The sequence below is a fragment of the Phlebotomus papatasi genome, chromosome 1, assembly GCF_024763615.1.
Source record: "Phlebotomus papatasi isolate M1 chromosome 1, Ppap_2.1, whole genome shotgun sequence".
Classification (NCBI taxonomy): Eukaryota; Metazoa; Arthropoda; class Insecta; order Diptera; family Psychodidae; genus Phlebotomus; species Phlebotomus papatasi.
The window spans coordinates 81,208,279-81,229,550 of NC_077222.1; the positions used below are offsets into that span (position 1 = coordinate 81,208,279).

The 21,272-nt window shown below is 33.2% G+C and overlaps 1 protein-coding gene across 1 annotated transcript; it reads right to left on the reverse strand.

Moving 5' to 3' along the window:
* Positions 1-12,547: 12,547 nt before the first annotated feature.
* On the reverse strand, positions 12,548-19,340 carry LOC129810338 (zinc transporter ZIP13 homolog). Its single transcript, XM_055860746.1, has 3 exons — positions 18,976-19,340; positions 17,769-18,051; positions 12,548-13,790 (listed from the first exon to the last, which is right to left on the reverse strand). The coding sequence occupies exons 2-3, from the start codon at positions 18,001-18,003 to the stop codon at positions 12,937-12,939; spliced, it is 1,089 nt and encodes a 362-aa protein (XP_055716721.1). The 5' UTR covers positions 18,004-18,051; positions 18,976-19,340; the 3' UTR covers positions 12,548-12,936.
* Between the last annotated feature and the right edge of the window lie 1,932 nt (positions 19,341-21,272).

Below are 21,272 nucleotides of genomic sequence, written 5' to 3' on the forward strand. Positions count from 1 at the left end.
AAAATAGCTAGGTGACGTATTTTTATAGAAAATTTATTCCTCTACAACTTTTTAAAACGCAGTGTTCTCTATCTGAACGTGGAAAGTGTTTTTCAAGGTATTTTAGAAAAAAACACACAAGAGACTGCTAATCGTTTGATCAATGCAAACAAAAAGCGGCGAAACATAGAAATGACGTTTCTTCTCGCCGTGAGACATCAGAAATTGCTTCGGTCTCTGTTACTTTTTGCTCCATACCTTTTGTTACTTTTTACCCCAAGTGGTCATTTTTAATAAAAGGATTTCTGGAGAAAAGAATCCTTGTAAAATTCTAAAATAGATTAGTGGTTTTGTATTCAAAGATTCCAAATCATTTAGGAAATATGTACTAGTGCATCAGTTTTGGAGAATATGTAGGTCAAAATTGATATCTGCTGTAAGGAAAACATTTTAAAAATAGTCTTCTTAGCTAAGATATTTTTAATCAAAAAATCTCGAAATTCGCTTACTGCGTATTATGCTGTGATCTTGAAAGATTTAAGTCCTGGATTTGAAGAAAAGCTTGAACAGAGGCAAAGTACCCGCATCTACACAGAAAAGAATATTTTGTAAAATTGTTCGTAAATGTTTGTGAAATCCAAAGGAGGACTTACGAAATGCTTGTGAATCGTATAACCCACAAACAAGTTCGTAAAATTTTGTACTTTTTTCACAAACATTGTTCGTAAAATGATCATTTGACGAACATTTTTTGTACTTTTATAAACATTTATTCGTAAATGTTCGGAAACACACAAAAAATGTTCGTAAAATTTTGTCATTTGCTCGTATTCGTTCGTAAATTTTTGTTTGTCTATTATATTAGCCTTTAATGTCGATATTTTTGCTGTTAAAAAATGCTAAAAATTACAGATTTTAAATACCTACTTAATGTAAATTTCTACTGCTGATGAAGATAAGAATATAAATTTTACTAATTTAAATAATTCAATTTTAAAGTGAGAATTATATTTTACTATCTTCAGTGAAACATTCTTATTTCTAATTTGAAAATCAAAAGTAATGTGCTTCAATTTGAAAAATGGCGCACCTCTTTGATAGCCGTGCTTTTTTTAAAGAGATTTTACTAGTCCACGATAATTTATAGAGCCAGTGTCTGAAAGAAACTTTAGTGCAAGTTTCCTTTGGGTGAATTAGCAAAGTTAACTCCAAGAGATGTAAAAACACAGTATAAAGCATCGTAAAGATCGTCAAATTTGTGGAGAATATTTGCGAGAGAGAATCCGCAGTATATGAAGACTTTCACAATTTCTCGACTCAATTTGAATCCAAAAAATTTTCTGTGTCAGCAGAAGCTCACTCACTCTGTCTCACTTTGCTTCAATCAACAATTTGATCTTTTCAATTCGAGCCCATTAATGGACTTGAATTGGTCATGTTGTGAATTGTAAAGTAAGAATGTGGTCATATTTCTTGTGAATTAGAGATTTATTCACTGCTGCACTGACTGCTCCCAACTAGCATCTCCAATTGCTCCTCAATCAATACTATGTGATTCAATGTTTTTAATGATGGAATGAGTCATTCTCAATGAGAATTTGTCACTCTGCGTTTTTTGTTATTGTTATTTATATTAAAAAAAAAAGAAAAACGCATAGTTGCCACATAAGTGTAAGAAATGCAATCTCAAAAGAAGTCTTTGAGAATTGTGGGTTTAAAATATTTGCAACAATTTTCAAGATAAAAAAAAGACATTTTTTTGTTGCATGGTCAATTTGATTCTTGTTTCTCTCTCTCGCGAATTTTAATGACCTACCCATAAAAAGGCGAATTATGACTCTGCAACATTGCTTTTGAATGCTCTCAATTGTGTGTAAACTGAGAAGTGAACTGAAAAAATTGCCACCAAGGAGGCAAAAGAAAATTGCACCACACAGAAAGTGACAAAGTAGAATATCTTGACCGTTGGATGACCAAACCAGCCAAACCAAATGTTAATGAAGGGGAAGGGGGGAGGAACTAAGAAAGAATTATTGTGAAACTTTCATGTTATTGTTCTGAGAACCTTTTCGTGGCTTCTTGCTCATATTTTTTCCAGTCATTTCCTAGGAAATACTATATAATGTAAGAGTATCTTTTCAATTTGCAAAATCGCTTCTGATGATTCATGAACCATTGATTAGCTCTCAGAAGATTTCTAAAATAAACACTCCTATAGATGAAGATTAGAACCACGAGATTTCAAAAAGATAAATATTGCATAAGATAATTCTTGCATTATATTTTATAAATATATTTGAGTGATTTTCAAGAGATATTAATTTTGCTGTTAATAAAACTTGCAAATCATGTTAGTGTGACTCAAAGAGATAATAGCATATTGATTCCCCGTAAACAGTAAATACATTTTTTGATAGAATTCTTCACAATTGTATTCGGAAAATAAATTGTGTTTGTCTATCTGGTATATCTGTTAGCAAAATTAAAGGCCAAACCGTAAGAGGTAGAGATTTCCTTTCATCAATGACCCCTATACAAAAATCTATTTTCATTAAGGATACGATAAGAGAACTTTAAAAATAAAAAAAAATATTTATTTTGATAAGCCATTTCTGATATAAGCTTGCAAAAAATCAATTTTTGTTATGACTTATATTTCGAGATAATTTATGTCCATATCGGTCCAAATCGGCTATGAACCGGTAAACAGAAAAAATGTGTCGATGTGAAAATCATTCGCGCAAAGCTTGAAAACGTGCGTTTAGGTATGGCTCGTGAGATGATCTCACCAACATTACTCACTATTGTAAAATCAATTTTTATTTAATAATTTCTTTACATCGAATTGCCCATTATTAGATCATTCTCTCAGACCTGTTCATGACAATTTTGTTTAAATGAAGAAACGACAAATTGAATCGTTTGATTTATATTTAAGAATCTTGCCTTTATTCATTTTTTGATGAATTTACTTTTTGGCATGTTTTATGGATTTCTTTGTCAATTCCCAAACATCATTTCAAAAGAACTAAGCTGAGATTCTTTATAATCTTAGCTTCTGTGGTCCGAAGTGATATGCGATCTCGTCAGATTTTATATCATATGTGCTAAAAATCTATTTTCGTGGCCATACCATCCCTTCCTGAAAACAGTTTACTTAACATGATTCTTTATCCTGAAAATTCTTATAATTCTATAGAAATAATATAAATTTATACGTATTGCGTTACGAGTTACGAGTTGCTAGCATTCCGATGTTGCTGGTAAGGATCTTATGTATCATAAGTTTATCTGGACTTTTGATTGGCTTTCTAGGACTATGAAAAAGCTGCGAATAAAGAAGGTATCCCAGAAACCTTTAGAATTCATACACTGAGAAAATAGGTGTGATTATGAAGGAATCACACCTAAAAAGGGGGTGCGATTAACTTTTTTTTCCTCAGAACTTTAACACTTTTTAGGTGTAAAAATATATCAACATTTTTTAATATTAAATTTACATCTTTTTAAGGGTAAAATTAGCATAAAAAGGGTAACTTTAACCTTTAATACATCTAAAAAGGGTAATATTTACACCGATGTTAGATCAATACTGCAGAACGATTAGAACATAAAACAAGGATTTTGTAAAAGAAATAAAAGGGTAGTATAGAAGAAACTAAGAATATTTGTGAAGTTTGGAGTCAAACAAAAATACCGATGTTGACAATATAAGAACTAATGTATTTTCTAAAAGGTCCATAATGGACGCTAAATATTATATATACTGCAGGGTAAAATTAACATTTCCGGAATGTTATTTTAACTTTTTCGGATGTCTCTCATCAGTGTATAAAGCAAAAAATGTTAAATTAGCCAAAATTTTAAAAATTTTAGTACCGTAAAGCGTTTCCCATATTCTCATTGTACCACATTTAGAATTTTAGGAAAGTATCCTTTGTCTTGTTTACTGATAACGGTTTGGAACCTGAGTAAAAATAGGGCTCTGATAGGGTTACTGTTTTCTTTGAGTTACTCCTATCTCCCAATGAACTCTGATATTCTGATCAATACGACAAATCTTTTTTTTTTCTAAACTAGGAGAGATTTTCTATTCTTAGTTGATGAATTAAAAAAGCTTTTTATAATATAATTTTTTTTTCAGATTTCAGAAGTTTTTCTAGTTCAGTTGAATTCCTTCTTTCAGCTCTTAATTATTTTTGATAACAGTTTAAGTGATCGTTAATACATTTGTATTCCGAGATTTTGAATTTTAGATTCACAAATTAGCCTTCAAAAACTAATTTACACTCCCGGAAAGAGGTCTTTAATTTCAAATTGTTTTTTTTCGTTCATCCTGTAATATAAAACCCAAAAAACGTATAATGACTAAGCTAAAAATAGAAATGGTGTACGAAGATTAAAAACTTTTCAATTAATAAAACTTCTTGCAAGGTTATTTTAAATTCCTTAAAATTTTGAATTGATTTTGTACTTTGAGAAGCAATGCTACCATTCAATTTAGAATAGAAAAGCTTTTAGGGAAGAGCCTACATTAGGAGGCTAAAGACATGTTTTTCATGTTTTTTTTGTTGAAATCAATTCAGGAATATATTATAGAATTTTGATTACCATATGAAAACCATAAATAAGAAAAAGAAGTGGTTGTTTATGAGGTGTTGAATTGCAAATAGTTTTTACTGCTGGAGAAATAACAGGATTCACTACCGGAAAAAATACTCTACACGCTTGGCTTCCCTTTTTCGTAATTTCAATTGTTTAAGACATGTTTTTTTAACGCCTAGAGCCCAAACGGTTAGAGATTGCGACTTAGGAACTTCGGGGAACCCCCCATCCCTACCCGTTAGATTGCTTCAAAACGCGTCGTGCGATTTTTTTTTTAATTTTTTAACATGTTTTAGATATTACCAAACATTTATTATTTATATTTAGTTTGATGAACTAGGCTATTTCTTTTATTTTGTACATTATTCAGTCCACAAATTTACTATGCAGTTTACAATGCTTCGTGAAAAATGTCCATTCAGACATTTCAGTTTCAATCATTTGCACCGGGTGCTAATTGAACTCATAACTGTTATACAGGCTTTAGACTTAAGGCTTAGCCATATGGCTTAACTTCTCTAATTTCTCCTTAATCATGATTTTGTGGAAAATTATCTTTTAACATTGGTCAACATAGGCAAGTGCTGTTTTAAATTTCGAAAAACCAATAAAATTGGTTGCTTTTTTGAATTTCGAGACCATCGGAAACTGAGCTAAACCTTAGGCCTGATGCCGGCCTTACAGTCGATTCGGGGGTCACACCGCCCAAGGGCCAAACTCTTCTACCAATTGCAAAACGGCCCACTTGATTATCTAAAAATACCGTTGAATTATTTCTAATACTAATTTTTCAAGGTCAAAGTTTAAAAGGCCCTAGAGAGCATAATTCTCAACCGAATGGGGTAATGTTTGGGTTAGTTGGAAAGGTCTTGGAATTTGTGATAAGTTATTTGTGTCCGAAAATCGATTTTGTTAACTCCAAGCTATTTTACACGATGTTTGAGTGATTTAACAGTTGAATTAAATCGATTGAGATCCAATACTCAGTAAATGAAACGAAATTACTTTTGAGGAATAGTATCTAAGTTACAAGTTCGAGCATTTTGAACAGCATAGAACGCTTTGCTACCATTTTTATTATAATCAAGCCAATAAAAATAGTTTTTGTGGTCTTTTGAATAAGACGCTTTCTTTAAGTTTCCTTTGTTCTCTAGAATAAAGGAGATTGTTACAACCAAGCGCCTGGCAAGTTGGCCTTTTTTATGGAGCTATTTGAAGCCTATTCTTAAATTGATCTCGGACCCAGCTCACAATGTTTCGAGGAAAAAATTTAATTAAAAAAAAATTTAGTATATTTATCTCTCCATATGGTAAGGTATCTTATAATGCGAAAAAACTTCTCACTTTTTAGATATTTAGCGTAACGGTCGCGAGTGCAAAAAAAATCCCATATAAATTTAAATCGAAGTATGAAAAAAGTGACTTCAAATTTCAGGCAACTTGCCAGAGGGTTGGTTACAACGGTCATCAGTATTCTATTAGCATTGAACAGACTGGGCCATTGCTCTTTTAATCGATTTTCAAAGAAGCAATGGAGAAGTGATATGACACCTTCATTTTTTTCGATTAGATAACTCCCTGAGAACAGCGCCATCCGGTGTAAGTAAAATGTCCAAGGCGGGAAATATTTTCAGTTGTTCAAATCAATGTAATTCACATTATTCACATGTATTTTATACTAAACTTTAATTTCACTAAGCCTAGACTCATTTTAAATGTATTTCAAAAGTTTTCACAAGAGTTTTATGAGTAAAATTTCCTTTGTTTTGATTTTTCCTGGCATCAGCTGATTTCGATGGTGGTCGATGAAATTTCGAACAGTGAATTCAAATAGAGAATGTTAACGGACTATGTAATATGGAAGTGTCAAGAAAAAGCAATTGACCGGGCAATTGCTTTTTGCTTTTTGTTCAAGGTATTTATATTTGGCTAATTTTACTAAAATATCATTTTCTTTTTACAGAATATTGTCTCAGAGAACGGAAAAAGATCAAATTGATGCAAAAATTGGTTTGATGCCTCAATTTTTTGAATATTTTTTCCACGTGTAAAAAAGCAATGAAGGAGTAAAAAAGCAATGACCATGTAAAAAAGCCCAGTCTGTTCGATGTGATTAAGCCTCAAAATAAACTTTTTATTATTTTAGTGGTTTAAGAAACTGCCGCCAGACCACCATTTACAGTAGACTCTCGGTAATTCGGCTCTTTTAAAATCGGGCTACTTTTTAATTCGGGTGGCAGTTAAATTCGAAAAAAGTTTGTCGAAATTTTTTAAGTTTGACTATGATTATCGAATGAAGCAAATATTCTTAAATTTGCCATGGTTTGTCATATAGTTATGATGTGATTTTGCATTATTAAGGGATATTCATGAAATTTACAATAAATATGAGTATGTAAACTTAATATGTGCGTGCAGATGAACAAAAAATCGTTGCACTTCAAACAGTTTGACGCCCGAATTTCTTTCTAATTCGGGTGACATTTCGGTCCCAAATGCCCGAATTTGAGAGAGTCTACTGTATGTTAGTCTAACGACCTCTTTCTTTGAGGGTGTTAAATTATTGTAAATTTTCTTTTAAAATGTGTAAGGTCTAGGTTGAAAAAATCTATAAGATGTTGAACTACCAAGACGTTTTGCACTTGTTGAGCTTTGATATTATAACTAGTTTTTTTTACTTGATTCCCACAGCTATTATTAGAGGTATAAAATTCAACAAAAATTTAAATTTACAATGAAGTAGCTGGCTCTCTGCTGATTCATTTAACATTTTAAAGTGTTGCTTGCAGTTTTGCTCAACTGCTACGAAAACTTCTTATCCTTTATCCATCTATTTTTTTTTTTACTTTAAGAGTGTGATGCTATCTATTAGGTTTAATATTTGCTTTGTTTTTGAGGGCCCTACTTTAAGCCAGAACAAAATGATGCAAAAGTTTCTCTTTAATCGTCATTTTCCTTTTCTTGACTTATAAAATTCATTGTTTCTCAGAATGGGGCACTATTTTATTACTTTTACCCACATTTTACCTGAACAAAATAGAAGTGCAAAAATTATTGTGGTTTTTTTTTAATAGCAGCGACAACACAACACGAAAAAAAGTCACCGAGTGATATTCCCAGGTGTTATAGAGTGATTTGAATAAAATGGCATGAAGCTTTTGAAGAGATAAGAAAGCATAATTTTAAACCAAGTGTTTTGAGTTTCATTTAAATATTTTTTTTTTGTGTTTTGCAAAAGAAAATTTGCAATTGGAATAAATTTATCATTTAGGAGAAAATATGGGAACCAATGAAAGTGGAAATTTTTCTCAAGGAAAGAAGAATATTAAGTGTTGCAATAAATTTTCAGTGTAGTGTTTAAGTCACCACGACGAATGAGCAAGACACTTAACAAATTGTTGAAGAGCATTTTAGGAGTAAATGAAGAGTTGAGTGATGAGAAATATCGCGGTAAATAAATTAAATATGCAGTGAATATTTTTTTTTTTAAATAATTATTGCGATCTCTAATGTAAGATGAAGTTATTTTATTTCCCTTTTGGAGACTTCTATATTGTAAATTTTGGGTTCAGACAAATAGAGTGGAATTGAAAAGCATTTGTACAAATAATCTGCTTCATCATTTCCCTTCTCCATTTGCTCCACTTGTTCTATATTCACTTTTTTCTTCCACTTAATATTTTTTTATTTATTCTATTTACATTTTATCGGACACTTAGAAGAAACTTAAAGGGAAGTGCAAACGATTGTGCGCCGTCTCCAGAGTGAAATTTAAGATTTGTAGTGTTGAAAATAATTCTCGACATTGGATATTTGTGCATGTTCAACAAAATTTAATGTTAATTTCTCTTTCTCACTCGTTGTTGCGCTGCAGCGTTTCATGATGATGATGCTAGAAGGAATGGAAAAAAGGCAACGATTTTAAATATTTATTAATAACACAACACTATCCCATATACGGCCATTGAGTTTTGAGATTGTTCTTTGTTTTATTTACCCTCTTCTGTTTCTGACCACGAAAGCCTGAAATTTATTTCGTCGCTGAAGTTAGTCTCTTCTGCTTTTTTTGGCTATATTTGGTAAATTTCTCACTGAAGAGATTTCTATGAAAGACGTAGATCCTGTTTTGAAGTTTTTCCCTCAAGATCAGATTGTAGGTAATTTTCTTGGTACGTACAGTAGACTCTCCCAAATTCGGGCATTTGGGACCGAAATGTCAACCAAGTTAGAGAGAAATTCGGGCAGCAAATTGTTTGAAATGCAACGATTTTTTGTTCATCTGAATACTCATATTGAGTTTATATACTCATTGTTATTACAAATTTCATGAAAACCTCTTAATAATGCAAAATCACATCAAAGCTAAGACAAATTATGACAAATTGAGCTTATTTGCTTCATTTGATAATCATAATCGAACTTGAAAAATGTCAACAAACTTTTCGATTTTAACTGCCGTCCGAATTAAAAAGTAGCCCGATCTTAACCCTTTAAGGACGAGAAATTTTCCGCTGAGCGAAATTCAACGAAATCAAGTTTCCCTCGATATTTTAGCCTAAATAAGAGATTTACGGTTAAAAAGAAATTTTTCCATCCCTAGGAGTCCTGGAAAACTATGGGTCATATATGATCCAATCGTCCTTAAAGGTAAAAAAGCACAAAATTTTCCAGATGACTAGTTTACTCGTTTGCTCTGTTATTTTTGAAAGATAAATAACTTGAATATATTTGTAATAATAAAAAAAATATTTAGAGTACGAGTAAAAATTAAAACTATCAAAAATTAATTTTAAAAAATCTCATTCAATTTTTGGTCTCAAAGACTCTTGGAGACTTGTACACAAAAACAATAATTTTTTTGAAAAAATGTGTTATTTACTTCATTTTTATTTTTTATAATATTCATCGAAACAATTGCGAGTACTGGTAACACAGAGATAAATGTCGCATGCCTCACAAATACAATTGGTCTTATAATCCTTTTTTCTGATAGCACCATGTGCACCTAAGTTTTCTTCGAAACATGTTTAATGGTAATGAGTAGGTGCAATGTTGTTTGTCTCTGGGAGTTTAACTCTTTCGTCTCCTTTGGGACTCTGGGTACCCATGGAAAAAAGAATTTTTTTAGACTATTTAGAATCGATAAAATTCCGATTCTTCTGGATAATTACAAACTATAAGGATGTCCAAATCTAGGATATTTTTTGCAGGATCCCAATTAACTCCTGAGCTAAGATATTCTTGGTCAAAAATCGTGAATTTTCGATTTTCTGCTTCCTTGCAGATATTGTGACTTTTTTGATATTTCTAGACCCGAATAAGGAAAAACCTCTCGGGGCCAATAAGTATGATAACTAACAATTACAGATTACATAAATTCGAAAAACAATTTTTTCATAAATTTTCAAAAAACTTGTTCAAAGTTGATGGGTACTCTCGTCCACAAAAATCTAGAGGTCAAATGTAAGGTTATCCCGCCAATGTCCGCCATTTGCTTTTTGACACCAACCTTGTAAGAAAATTCAAGCGGGAGCGAAATTTTTGTCAATATGGCCGATAATTTTGACATTTGGCAGCGAAGGAGATTGCTTTCGGGGAAGTTTTTCCTATTCTTCCAGATTTTGGTGAATTCTGATTGTCCAGGAAGTGTTTTTTTGGCTCTTGAGAAAGCTTAATGTGTCTGCAATAACATCCTGTTGAGAGAAATGTGTGTTAAAGTGTTATTCTGTGAAATATTTTGAGGAATTTGTTGGCAAGCAGGAGCTGGGTGTCCTTTTTAGCACTTCCTGGACATCACAGAAGATACTGGTCAATAATTCTTCTTGTTTTAGTGATCAATATTTTAAAGGAGTCATTTGACACGCAAAAATAATTCACAACATTGATATTATTGGCTTTTGGAAAATTGAAGTTTGTCCAAGTTTGTATCGTTTGCTTTCTTTAGGGGACGAGAGTTCCCATGAGTTTTCCAATTTCCCAGAGGCGGAGAAAATTCTTTCTCTATAAAAGTATCATATTTGACCACTAAGACTTACAATAAAGTGAGTTTTACTGAAATTCGTTCGCTGGATATGTTGTGGTCCGGAAAGAGTTAAGACGTACAGTTGCACATTGCTGGTGGATCTGGGGAGTTCTTCCGGAGTTGATGCGCTTTCGATGAAGACTTCAAAGTCCACTTCATCCACGTCTTGTTCCAAGTATATTTTGTCGCTTTCGTTCAGGACAAGATTGTCGGCATCATCGCTATCTTCCGGGCATAATATGTGGATGATTTCGGGTTCATTGATTATGATTTTTTTTCCATTTTTGAAGTCATGTACAAGAGTAAAAAGTTATGAATTTACAACATATACGCAGAAGTATCTTAAATTATCAAAATATTACCTTCTTCAGTCAGTATTGCACTGCCAAATCTCAGTTATTTGATATATGACAAAATATTACACGAATAATTAACTATTTTGCGCACACATAAACAAAAACATGAAACATTCTAACCTGAAATCTTCGAAAATCCACTATAGACAAATTCGGTGTTTTTTACCTTTAGGGACGATTGGGTCATATATGACCCATGAAAATTATAAAGCTTTCTTGAAAATACCAATAAACTATAATTTTTACTTTGTTGAGAAATATTATGTATAGTTATTATAGTTTCTAGTCCCAAGAGGTTTTTACTTAAAAAAATAGAAATATTAAAAATATTAAAATTCAAGCACCAACTTGAAAATTTGAAAATTCGTCATTTTTGAGCTTAAATATTTTTTATATCGCAAATAGCTGGAGATTTGCAAAAAATTTCCTAGATTCTTACATCTTTCTACTTCGTGATTATGTACAAACATTAGAAAGAAATAACTTCAGGTAGTCAGGAAAAATTATTTTCTCTATGGGTCACGGGTGACCCAGTCGTCCTTAAAGCGGTATTTATAGGGGGGATTTTTTATTCGAAACTGTTTTTTCGAAATAATTATATCTCACTGAACTTTCTCGCCGTGTCATTTTGCCTACTCTCAGGCGCACAAAATATCACACTGAACTGTCTCTGAGTGACAATTGCCTACCTTCTGGCGCACAAAATATCGCTCTGAGCTTTCTTAGTGAAAATTGCCTACCTTCTGGGGCACAAAAATAATTCTTCGAAAGCTCAATCAGCTGTTTTCTGTTATTGATAAATATAAAGTGCTGTCCGTGCAGCTTTTTCAAGAGTTTTCACACCTTTCACCAAGGATATTTTTAAAAATGCCTAGTGTTACAGTGAAATTGTTTAGTGAATTTAATTTTCATTTTAATAGATTGTGTCTCTATTTTTTAATAACAGTTTCACAACATACATGAGGAGAAGATCTGTTGAGTAAAATCTCCAAAAAACTATATATTGCTATCAAGACAACACAAAGAGTACCTACTAAAGTAAGATGAAGGTTTTCATAAAGTCTAGCTATCATGAATTATATATAAAGGAAAACTAAACATTAGCTATTGTAAAGCAACTTCATTAGCAAACGTATTCGGATTGTAAAGCAACTGACTATGTTTCCTTAAATTCCTGACAACATGTCATAAAACCCTGCAGTGAGACCAGTTTGACACAATGTTTTTTTTAATTTATTTTTCATCAACCATTAATATTTACTTTGGTAACCCTTTGACTTCTATTAAATTACCACGTACCTCAAAGCAATTTCGAAACGTTTCGGAATAAAATAGAAAGTCTGCTAGACTTTCTATTTCAGTCGAGACACAAATGGGAGTATTATAACAGCTAACTGAAAGATTTTATTCAGACACAAACCTCAAGAGGAGATTTTCCAAGACTCGCCGATGCATAGCACAGTGGGGTGCATTTTTTAAATACCCTCGTTTAAAGGCAGGCTAAAGGGTTAAAAGAGCCGAATTAGCGAGAGTCTATTGTAGATGAACCTAAATTGGATCTCCATTAAGTAATTACACAAAGATGTTGGATTTTCTCCACAGAAAAATAATTTCTTTTAATTCTACGACATATTCAACAATATTTAACATTAATTGCTATACATGGTTAGGTTCGCTTGTCTCTCAAATCACATGCCTTGGAGTTTTTGTTTTTTGCTCTTGTCCTATGCCAGAAGAGTATACAAATTAATTTATACATTATATTTTCCTGCTCTCAATCATTCCAAACTCTCTCTCTAAGCATTCTAAATTGCTCTCTAAACTCTCACCGACACACGCTCTAGCCATCGTCTCTAGACTAGACTGGGGTCTCTAGGGAGTTGTGGTGATCACGGAGTCATGGTAGACTCATGATGCGCCATCTATGGCAATGGGAGGTGGATGGGAGGAGTGTGTCTCAGAATGTATGTGGTTTTAGGATTCGAATACGATGGTCATGAAGGCCATGACTAGAATCCCAAAAATGAGTGCTGTGAATTGTTTGAGTGATTCCCGCGTGTCTGACTCCTGGAGGAGATCCGGCAGAACGGTCACGAGGGAAATATGAAGGAATCCACCGGCCGTAAAGGGCATAATCCACGATGTGCGTGTCTCAACGGCTGATGTTACAGATGATCCAAAAATAGCTACAAGAGCACCAATAAGTCCCGCGCCGGCAGTCAAAAGTTGTGCCTTGGCTGCGTCCCAACGACTGAATCCGGATCGCAGGAGAATGGCAAAGTCACCCACTTCATGGGGAATTTCATGGAGGAGAATGGCAAAGGTGGCAAGAACACCATGGCGAAAAGAGACGAGGAAGGAGCCAGCAACAGCTAAACCATGCGTGAAGTTATCAATAGAATTGGCTAGAAGATTGAGATAGCCAGCCACTTTCCGTTGTGGCTCTTTTTCTTTGCGTTCCTGAGCCGCTAGGTAGCATCCATTTGGCACATCTTCAATGTCACATTTTCCATTTACCGTACACTTGATTGCTGTGCCATTGGCAGGTAATTTCCCACCGTGCTTCCTCAGGAGGCAATTAGCTATTTCCACACACTTTGGCTGAGGATTATTTTCATCGGCATTGGTGTAGCCTGAGAAAATTTTCTCCACGATAGTGAAGATGAGAATACCAGCTAATACCCAAAGTCCACTTCTCATTGATGGATGCTCTCCTTCTGTTGTCATATCACCAGACCAAGCTTCAGGAAGGAGGTGCAGGAAGACATCACCCAATAGGCCACCAACTGCAAAGCTCAAGAGGAGCTTCAGAGTCTTAGATTCAGAAGCTGTGAATTAGGTGGAGGAAGAAAAAAAAAGTTATAGATCAATATCTTCCTCACTCAATCACCTTGGAAGTCATCAGAGATCTTGTTGCCCTTCAGAGGCATTTTTCATCTCACTCTCTCATTCTGTTTCAATATTTATTCGAAAAACCAATAAAATAAGCTTGTTTGAGCTTATTGAAGCCGTGATTCTTAATATTGTAAATATACTTGTAGTGCAATTTTTAAGAATTAAAAAACCAAAATTTCTTTGTTTTAAAATGTTTGTTTTAAGGATTAGGTATAATACACTAAAAACTGAATTAATTTGGTATTGAAGTTTTCTATGAAAAATATGATTTATTTTGTAACTGGTTAAAACAAAATCTTGTTTCACTCATTAAGTTACATACAAGCAACCATGAAAGCAAGTTTCAGAGTTAAAATATCTTATATCAATATTTAAAGGCCAATTTAAAGATTTAAAGTAAAAATCATTTGGTACACATTTTAAAAACAACAAAATTTCATTAAATCCAAAATTTCATCGTGAAACCAATATTCCTCCAATTTGACGCTGGACCACAATAATTTTTATTAACAATTCTAAAATAACCACTTTACCGCCACTTTTTTAACCACTTTCCGCCACCTTTGTAACCACTTATCGCCATTTACTTACATGGGTTCAAACTTGATTATTTTGAAGAATAGGTAACACATGTATACAAATTACTATGCTATTTGATGTGTAGATTTTGAAAATGTCCTTAATTATTTTCCGTCACGCTACAATTTTGAGAATTTATGTATTTTGTTTTTTTGCTGTTTTACTTCACTTTATTGATCATATTTGCGGTTCTAGTGAACATAATTTAATTTTCAGATATACATTGGAAAGGTGAAGAGTTGTAACTTTGTACATATCCAAGAAAACTGTAAAACTGCCCTTCGGGGTGAAAGTGAAATTATGAGATTTTTTTTAAATCCTGGTCCTTGGAGATAACTCTTATGCTTTCTCTAAATATCTTGTTTATTGATCTTAGTCGTTTTTCGAGAGAGTAAAAACTCTATCTTAGTGAAAATGCCGTAGATTTGACTGAGAAATTTATCTCGAATTAGTAGTTTAAATTACTATTAATATTACATTATTAATTACGGTAGGTGTGCCAAATTTCAGCATGCAAGAGCGTAAAAGTCTCAAGTTTGAAATGTAGTATTTTTAAAACAAATTGATTGTTTTATTCATACTTCTTAAGGAGTATTGCTTAGAACCTTGTAGACAGTTTATTGTCTTTATTTACTCTAAAACCATTCTTAATTAATTTTAAAATGAATAAAAATATAGACATAGCTTTGGTGCCCTATTTCGGCCACTTTCATTCTCATAGTTCCTTGCCCTTCAGGAATTCTTCCAATGCCTTTTCCCCGTCATCTCGTTTGTCGAAGCCATATTTTTTGTTATTAATTTGCATTGTATAATCTCTAGAGTACGTAAAATATAAAGGTTAATGGAAATTCGAGGAAAAAAAGGTGGCCGGAATTGCAAGCTGGCCGAAATTTGGCACACTAACCCTACATTAATATAAAGACAAATTTTTTAAAAAAAATTCTAAGAAATATTCTCTAGATCGAGAATCTACGAAGTGATGTTAGCGTCGCCTATTAAAAAGCATTGACAGATCGTAAAATCAATTCGAGAATATTGCCACTTTCCACTATGCCTTATTTTTACCTAAAAACGATATTTAATGAAATATTAACTGATTAAAAACAAATTTTATTAGTATAGAATTTGCTCGTATTATTTATTTGCTAGTGAAAAAATCTAAGGATTAAATTAAACTGCTCTCTCTGTGAAGTTCGAGCAGTAATATTACATTATCAAACTTAAGGCTTTGGCGCTTAGATGCAACTATGCCGAAATTTAGTATAGTTGCCTTATAACACCCTACTGTCTAATTCTACCCCTGCCTAATTCTGCCCTTAGTAATTCTGCCCATTGGTACACCTTTTTGATAGGTAAAATTTCACGAAATCAAAATTCGCGACCCATTCTCTCTCAAAAGATTTGCATATATTTACCGTACTTTTTCGGACTCAAAATTGAACTGAACTAAATTTAATTTGGTGTGATGTTCAAAAGAAGAAGAAGAAGATTGTAAAAGAGTACGATAGACATATGTAGTTTTTTTTAAAGGGTTGTGAATTTTGATTTTATGAAATTTTCCTGATTGAAAACGTCTGCGGAATTATGGCTTCCGCATAATATTTAGGCATTATTTACTCCAAAAATCTCCCCAGTTATTCTGTGGTATTCCGAGAGATCGCCCGTCAAAAATCTCCGCTACCATAAGTTTATGTAGGCTTAACACTAATCATTTGTTTTTCAAAATATTTTTTTCAATAGAAAAATTTAAGCTAGGGCAACAAACCCTTACTGACCATAATCCATGTTGTCATCCTATATCTTTCTTTAATACAGAATAATATTACAAAGACTTGCTAGCTACACAGAAAAAAATATTTTGTAAAAATGTTCGTAAATTTGTTCGAGTTACAAAATGCTCGTAAATCGTATAACCCACAAACAAGTTCGTAAAAGTTTGTACTTTTTTCACAAACATTGTTCGTAACATGATCACTTGACGAACATTTTTTGTATACTTTTACAAACATTTATTCGTGAATGTTCGTAAACACACAAAAAATGCTCGTAAAATTTTGTCATTTGTTCGTAAATGTTTGTTTTCCTGTCAAACATTTTACGAACATTTACGAACAAATGACAAACATTTATGAACATTTTTACAAAATATTTTTTTCTGTGTATGCTAACTTTCTCGATTTTGGTCATTTTAGTAATCGCGGATTTTAAGCTATATTCTTTATACTCTTTATGAATATCATGGTGCTCGAAAATGGCTTGCGATGTCACAATAGCTGTGATTTTGAAAATATCATAGCGAAAATATTTGCAATATCAATATTCGCGCATCCCATTGAAGAGTGAACTAAGGAAGTTGTAATGTATATTGCAACGCATTATGAAATTCGCAATAAATTTCAATGGGATGGGATGTGATTTGAAAGTCATTATCGTATTTTTGTTGTTGGTCTGGTTTCTTTTTGTCCATTAAGTGAGTCAGAAGCTGTTCAAAATGATAAAACATTACATGGTTTTTTTTTTAACCAGTTGATTAGCTTATTATTAGCAAAGTTGTTTGTCTCCATTTTAAGATTCTCTCTCGGGTTTTTTGCTTGAATTTCTAAATGATATCGCAGTCTTGTGGAATAGATAAATTGCACAAAAGAGTAACGAACGATTGATGTAAGGCGTGAGTGTGATAAGATGTGGCGATTCAATGAAAAAATTCTATTGTTGGAAAGTTTATTTAGGCGCGTTACAATGAACTTTCAAGGGTATCATCCGAAAAGGTACTTTTAATTGCAGAATCCCCATTTTGCGGTGTTTATTTGGAGAACAAGATAGGATCTTATAAATAAAAGATATGTTTATTATTTGTCCTCCGTTATTGCAAAACTAGTCTTATTGCATTTGAGCCTGATTAGATAAAACACTCATGAATCACTCTTGAAAACTGCACATGGGGATTTAATGTCTTATTTATTTGAGTGAAAAGAATGAGCTTTGCTGGCTCATCAACTCCAGTGTTTTGTATTTTTTTGTCTTATCAGTTTCTCTGGTTTTTTTTCAGCATTCTTCCTGACATGGTTTTTTTTAATGTGTATATACTGCGGATAAGATCCAATATTGGCTTCCTACATTGACCATCGTGTTTGCACGAAGTGTGGGGTGTAAAATCACAAATCGATTAAATAAAATCAGTTTTGTTTGCTTGTGCACGTAAATTTTGCACGCTGATAAGAAATGCGAAATAATACAATTCCAATTGAAATGTTTAATTGAGAGAGTTTAATGATTTATTACGGGGAGTTCGTAGGAAAAACTGTGATTTTTATTTAAAGATTGAAACTTACGATTAACTCCTTTCTTTTTTTCATCCTCCGTTTGGCTGGGAATCACAAGAAGTGGCAGTATGCCACTGAGTCCAATGAGAATTGATCCTAGAACTGAGAACATCCATGGTCTGTAGGGCATGCTCGTTATAAAGTCCGGAACGTAGTTAGTCACTAGTTCTTGGCATACAAATTGAAGAGTGTCGTCGAGGAAGACACTCGTGAGATTTGCAATACTCATTATTGTTGCGTTCATGGTGGATTCAGGCGAAAGTGGTCGTCATGTGAAGATTCAGTATGGGCCCTGTGGAGGAAGACATCAATACTAAGTGAAATTGTCTGCTGTTATCTCGGTGTAGATAACGATTAGAAAGAATCAGAAGTGTTTTCCACTCTTGACTCTACAATGAGTTAGGCGATTTTGCTATTGAATGACAACTGATAAGAGATTGTTATCTCAGTTATCGGTTACTTAGATTCCGAAATATCATAAAATAAATTTCTTAAATTACTCATGCTAAGGATTCCACTAGGGCTTCTTGAAATCCTTGAATGCGCTCTTCTCCAGAACGACCTGCCCAGAAATTCTCACAGTAATTGTTGGAAGGTTTATTTTGTAGTTCAAGTTTTTACGAGTAACTAAAACATTCATTGTCCTCGCATTTATAGAAGCACAAAAGAAGCAAATGGAATTTTATGTCGACTCATGATAACATTTCTCTGTTTGCCCTCACGGACTCACGAATAGAAAACCACCCATAACTTCCATCTGGACAATTATATCGCACATGACTAAATACACTCAAAATTTCTCTCTCTAAATCCAAAGCACTTCCATTAACTATCACTGATCGTGTGGGAATGAGAAGAAGAACTAGAGTCTCTATTCCAAGGCAAATTCCAGAAATTCCCTAAAGATTCCTCAGCGTATCACAATGAACTCTGCCATGAACTTTCCGGGAGACCAGATAAGATCCAGTAGCTTTGACGATTAAACTTTTATTGAAATTCGAACAAAATTGTGCAATATGTGTAACGTGTGTAACTAATTCCTATCTAATAGACTTTCTCAGCTACAAAATGAGACGCAAATGCATGAAAAAAGGCGGCGGAATAAGTATAAAAAAAAAAACTGAGACTCTTTGTTGAGAGCGCAATAAGTGACACAACAAAGTGAGAAAAGCTCTCATTTTACTAGACTTCCTAAATTTTCCAATAGGATCCTTACCAAGTAACTTATGAGGATTCTGTCTGAATTGATATCACGTTGAATTTGCTGATTTTTTAGCACTGGATTGAGATGGTTTGCCTTGAAATGGTCCTCGTTGACTAATCTGCCCTGAGATTGAGTCAAAGTACTGGACACAAAAGTACCTTCCTTCTGTTCACTTTTTCCTCACTGCCACTCAATTGTCACCAGTGTACTCGCTTCCCAGTCGGTCTGGGGTGGAATATATACGATTTTGGTGGTATTTGATCAGAGACTGACTGATAATTTTGTGGAGAAAAAAAGCCAGAACTTTATTGTTCCCCGTCCATGTGTGTACTGTTTTTGCTTCTTTCTCTTCTTCCAATTGCCTGGGTGTGAGTTAGGCGCTCTGCCACATGCATGCAAGTTAGATAGAGGTTGTCAAAAATCAAGAGCAATTCCTAGAAAAGATCAGAAATCTTTACAATCGAGTGATTCTTAATGTAACCATATACAGTTGTACTTCAACGAAGTTAACCGGGAGGGAAGCGCTTGGGGAATGTCTAAAATCTTATAAGTAACAGAATATAGGGGGCAAGCAATATCTACTCTTAAATCTAATATACATAGGAGGTGACCTGCTTATACAATCGACTGGTGTGGGCTCCAGACTGTCGCGAGCTCTCCGCACTATGTCCTATTACTTGTACGACTCGAGACGAACTCACGTCCGTAGTCATTGAGATCGTACGATCGACTAAACTAATACAGTCGTCTCCACCATCACCAGAGGCGCTGGCCTAGAAAGTATACATTCTTTCCGTACAGAAGTAGATCTTGAAAAATTCGAAAATCTATTTGAAGATCCAAAAAAGAGACTTTCTTATTTCTTAATACTTTTGTAAGGTGGCTGAAGTTACATCCTGTTCGAATTTCGAAGTGTTCGAGTGTCAAAATGTGACGGTCTTCACATTGTTGTGAGGAAGAAAAAAAACAGAAGAACGACATTTACTGTTCTTGCCCCAGTATTTAATTACTCCATAATCACTGAGAGTAGCTCTTTTGCCAGCTTTTTTTGTGATATTTGATAAATTTTCCCCACCTTGTTCGAAAATTTTATTATGAAAATTCGAAATTGAATTTGAATTCTTCGAACTTCAACGACTTTTTGTACAAATACAGTCCCATTTACCTTTCATCCAAGACATTGGAGAATCAAACTCCACTTCTGTTATTTATTTCTCGAATATTTAGGGTTGCCTCAGCAGAGCATTTATTGCTATAAGGCGGGAAATTTAAGCTCAACAAGAGGGACAGAATTATTCAGTAAATGATTTTTTTACGTATAATTTGTGAAAAACAAGAAAACTGTACCAAATTTCGGTCAACTTGCAATTTCAGCCACTGCAATTTCTTTAGTTCCTAAAATTTCCTTGCTTTTTTTTTAATTTTCCTTATTCTAGAAATTATACAATGCAACAAAAAAAATAAAAATGTCACTTCGACTAACGAGATCATGTGAAAAAGACTGGAAGAATTTCGGAAGGGCATTGCCGCTCTGAATATGGATAGGGAAGTGAGCGTGTATGCGACAGCCTGCTGATGCCAAAATTAGACTAACGAATATACGTGCAAGAGAATATGTTGTTCGGAACATGCCTAAAGCGGCAGCATCTTCTCGGCTTCAAAACGGCAGTATCGCTCTGATATGTTCAAAATTAAACATATTTATGATTTATGATATTTATGATTTGTACAATTTTGTGTGATTTTTATAAAATACTTTCCGTGGTTTCCACCATTTATAGAAAGTGCAACTTTCCAAAAAAAAAAAAAAAAAAAATTCGACTTCCCCGTAATGCAAGGGTGAATCGTGGCTATTTGTACAACTTTTGGGAGTTCAAAATCTTTTTTTTTTAATTTGTTTTAGGTTCTATACTTTCAATATCTCTTTGTTTTCCATTTTGTTCTTTTCTGTACTTTATATCTGTTTTATTTCACAATTTTAAATGAAATAACTCTATTATTGTGAATAAATACAAATTATTAATTTTTCCGGAAATATAATTTATGAAATTTACAAATATGATTATTTTTCAAACAACTCCTTGACGAGGAGCTGAATAATTGCATCGTTATTTAAAAAGAACAGCTTCCGAATTTTCAATCAAGTAATTAACAATATTTTAATTATTTATAGAATTTTTTTTTATAAAACCCTTTTCGAAAAAATTTATTATGCGAACTAACTTTTAAAGTAGTAAAACTAATGAATTTATATCAGTTAAAATTAAAAATTGTCATGTAAAAACTGTCAAAGTAAAATAATAACACTG

Excerpts from the sequence above, each read along its gene's own strand:
- LOC129810338 (XM_055860746.1), bottom strand. The coding sequence starts at position 18,003 with ATGAACGCAACAATAATGAGTATTGCAAATCTCACGAGTGTCTTCCTC. Across the intron at positions 13,791-17,768 it reads AAAAAAGAAAGGAGTTAATC|CTTCTGAATCTAAGACTCTG; the intron begins GTAAGTTTCAAT and ends CCTAATTCACAG.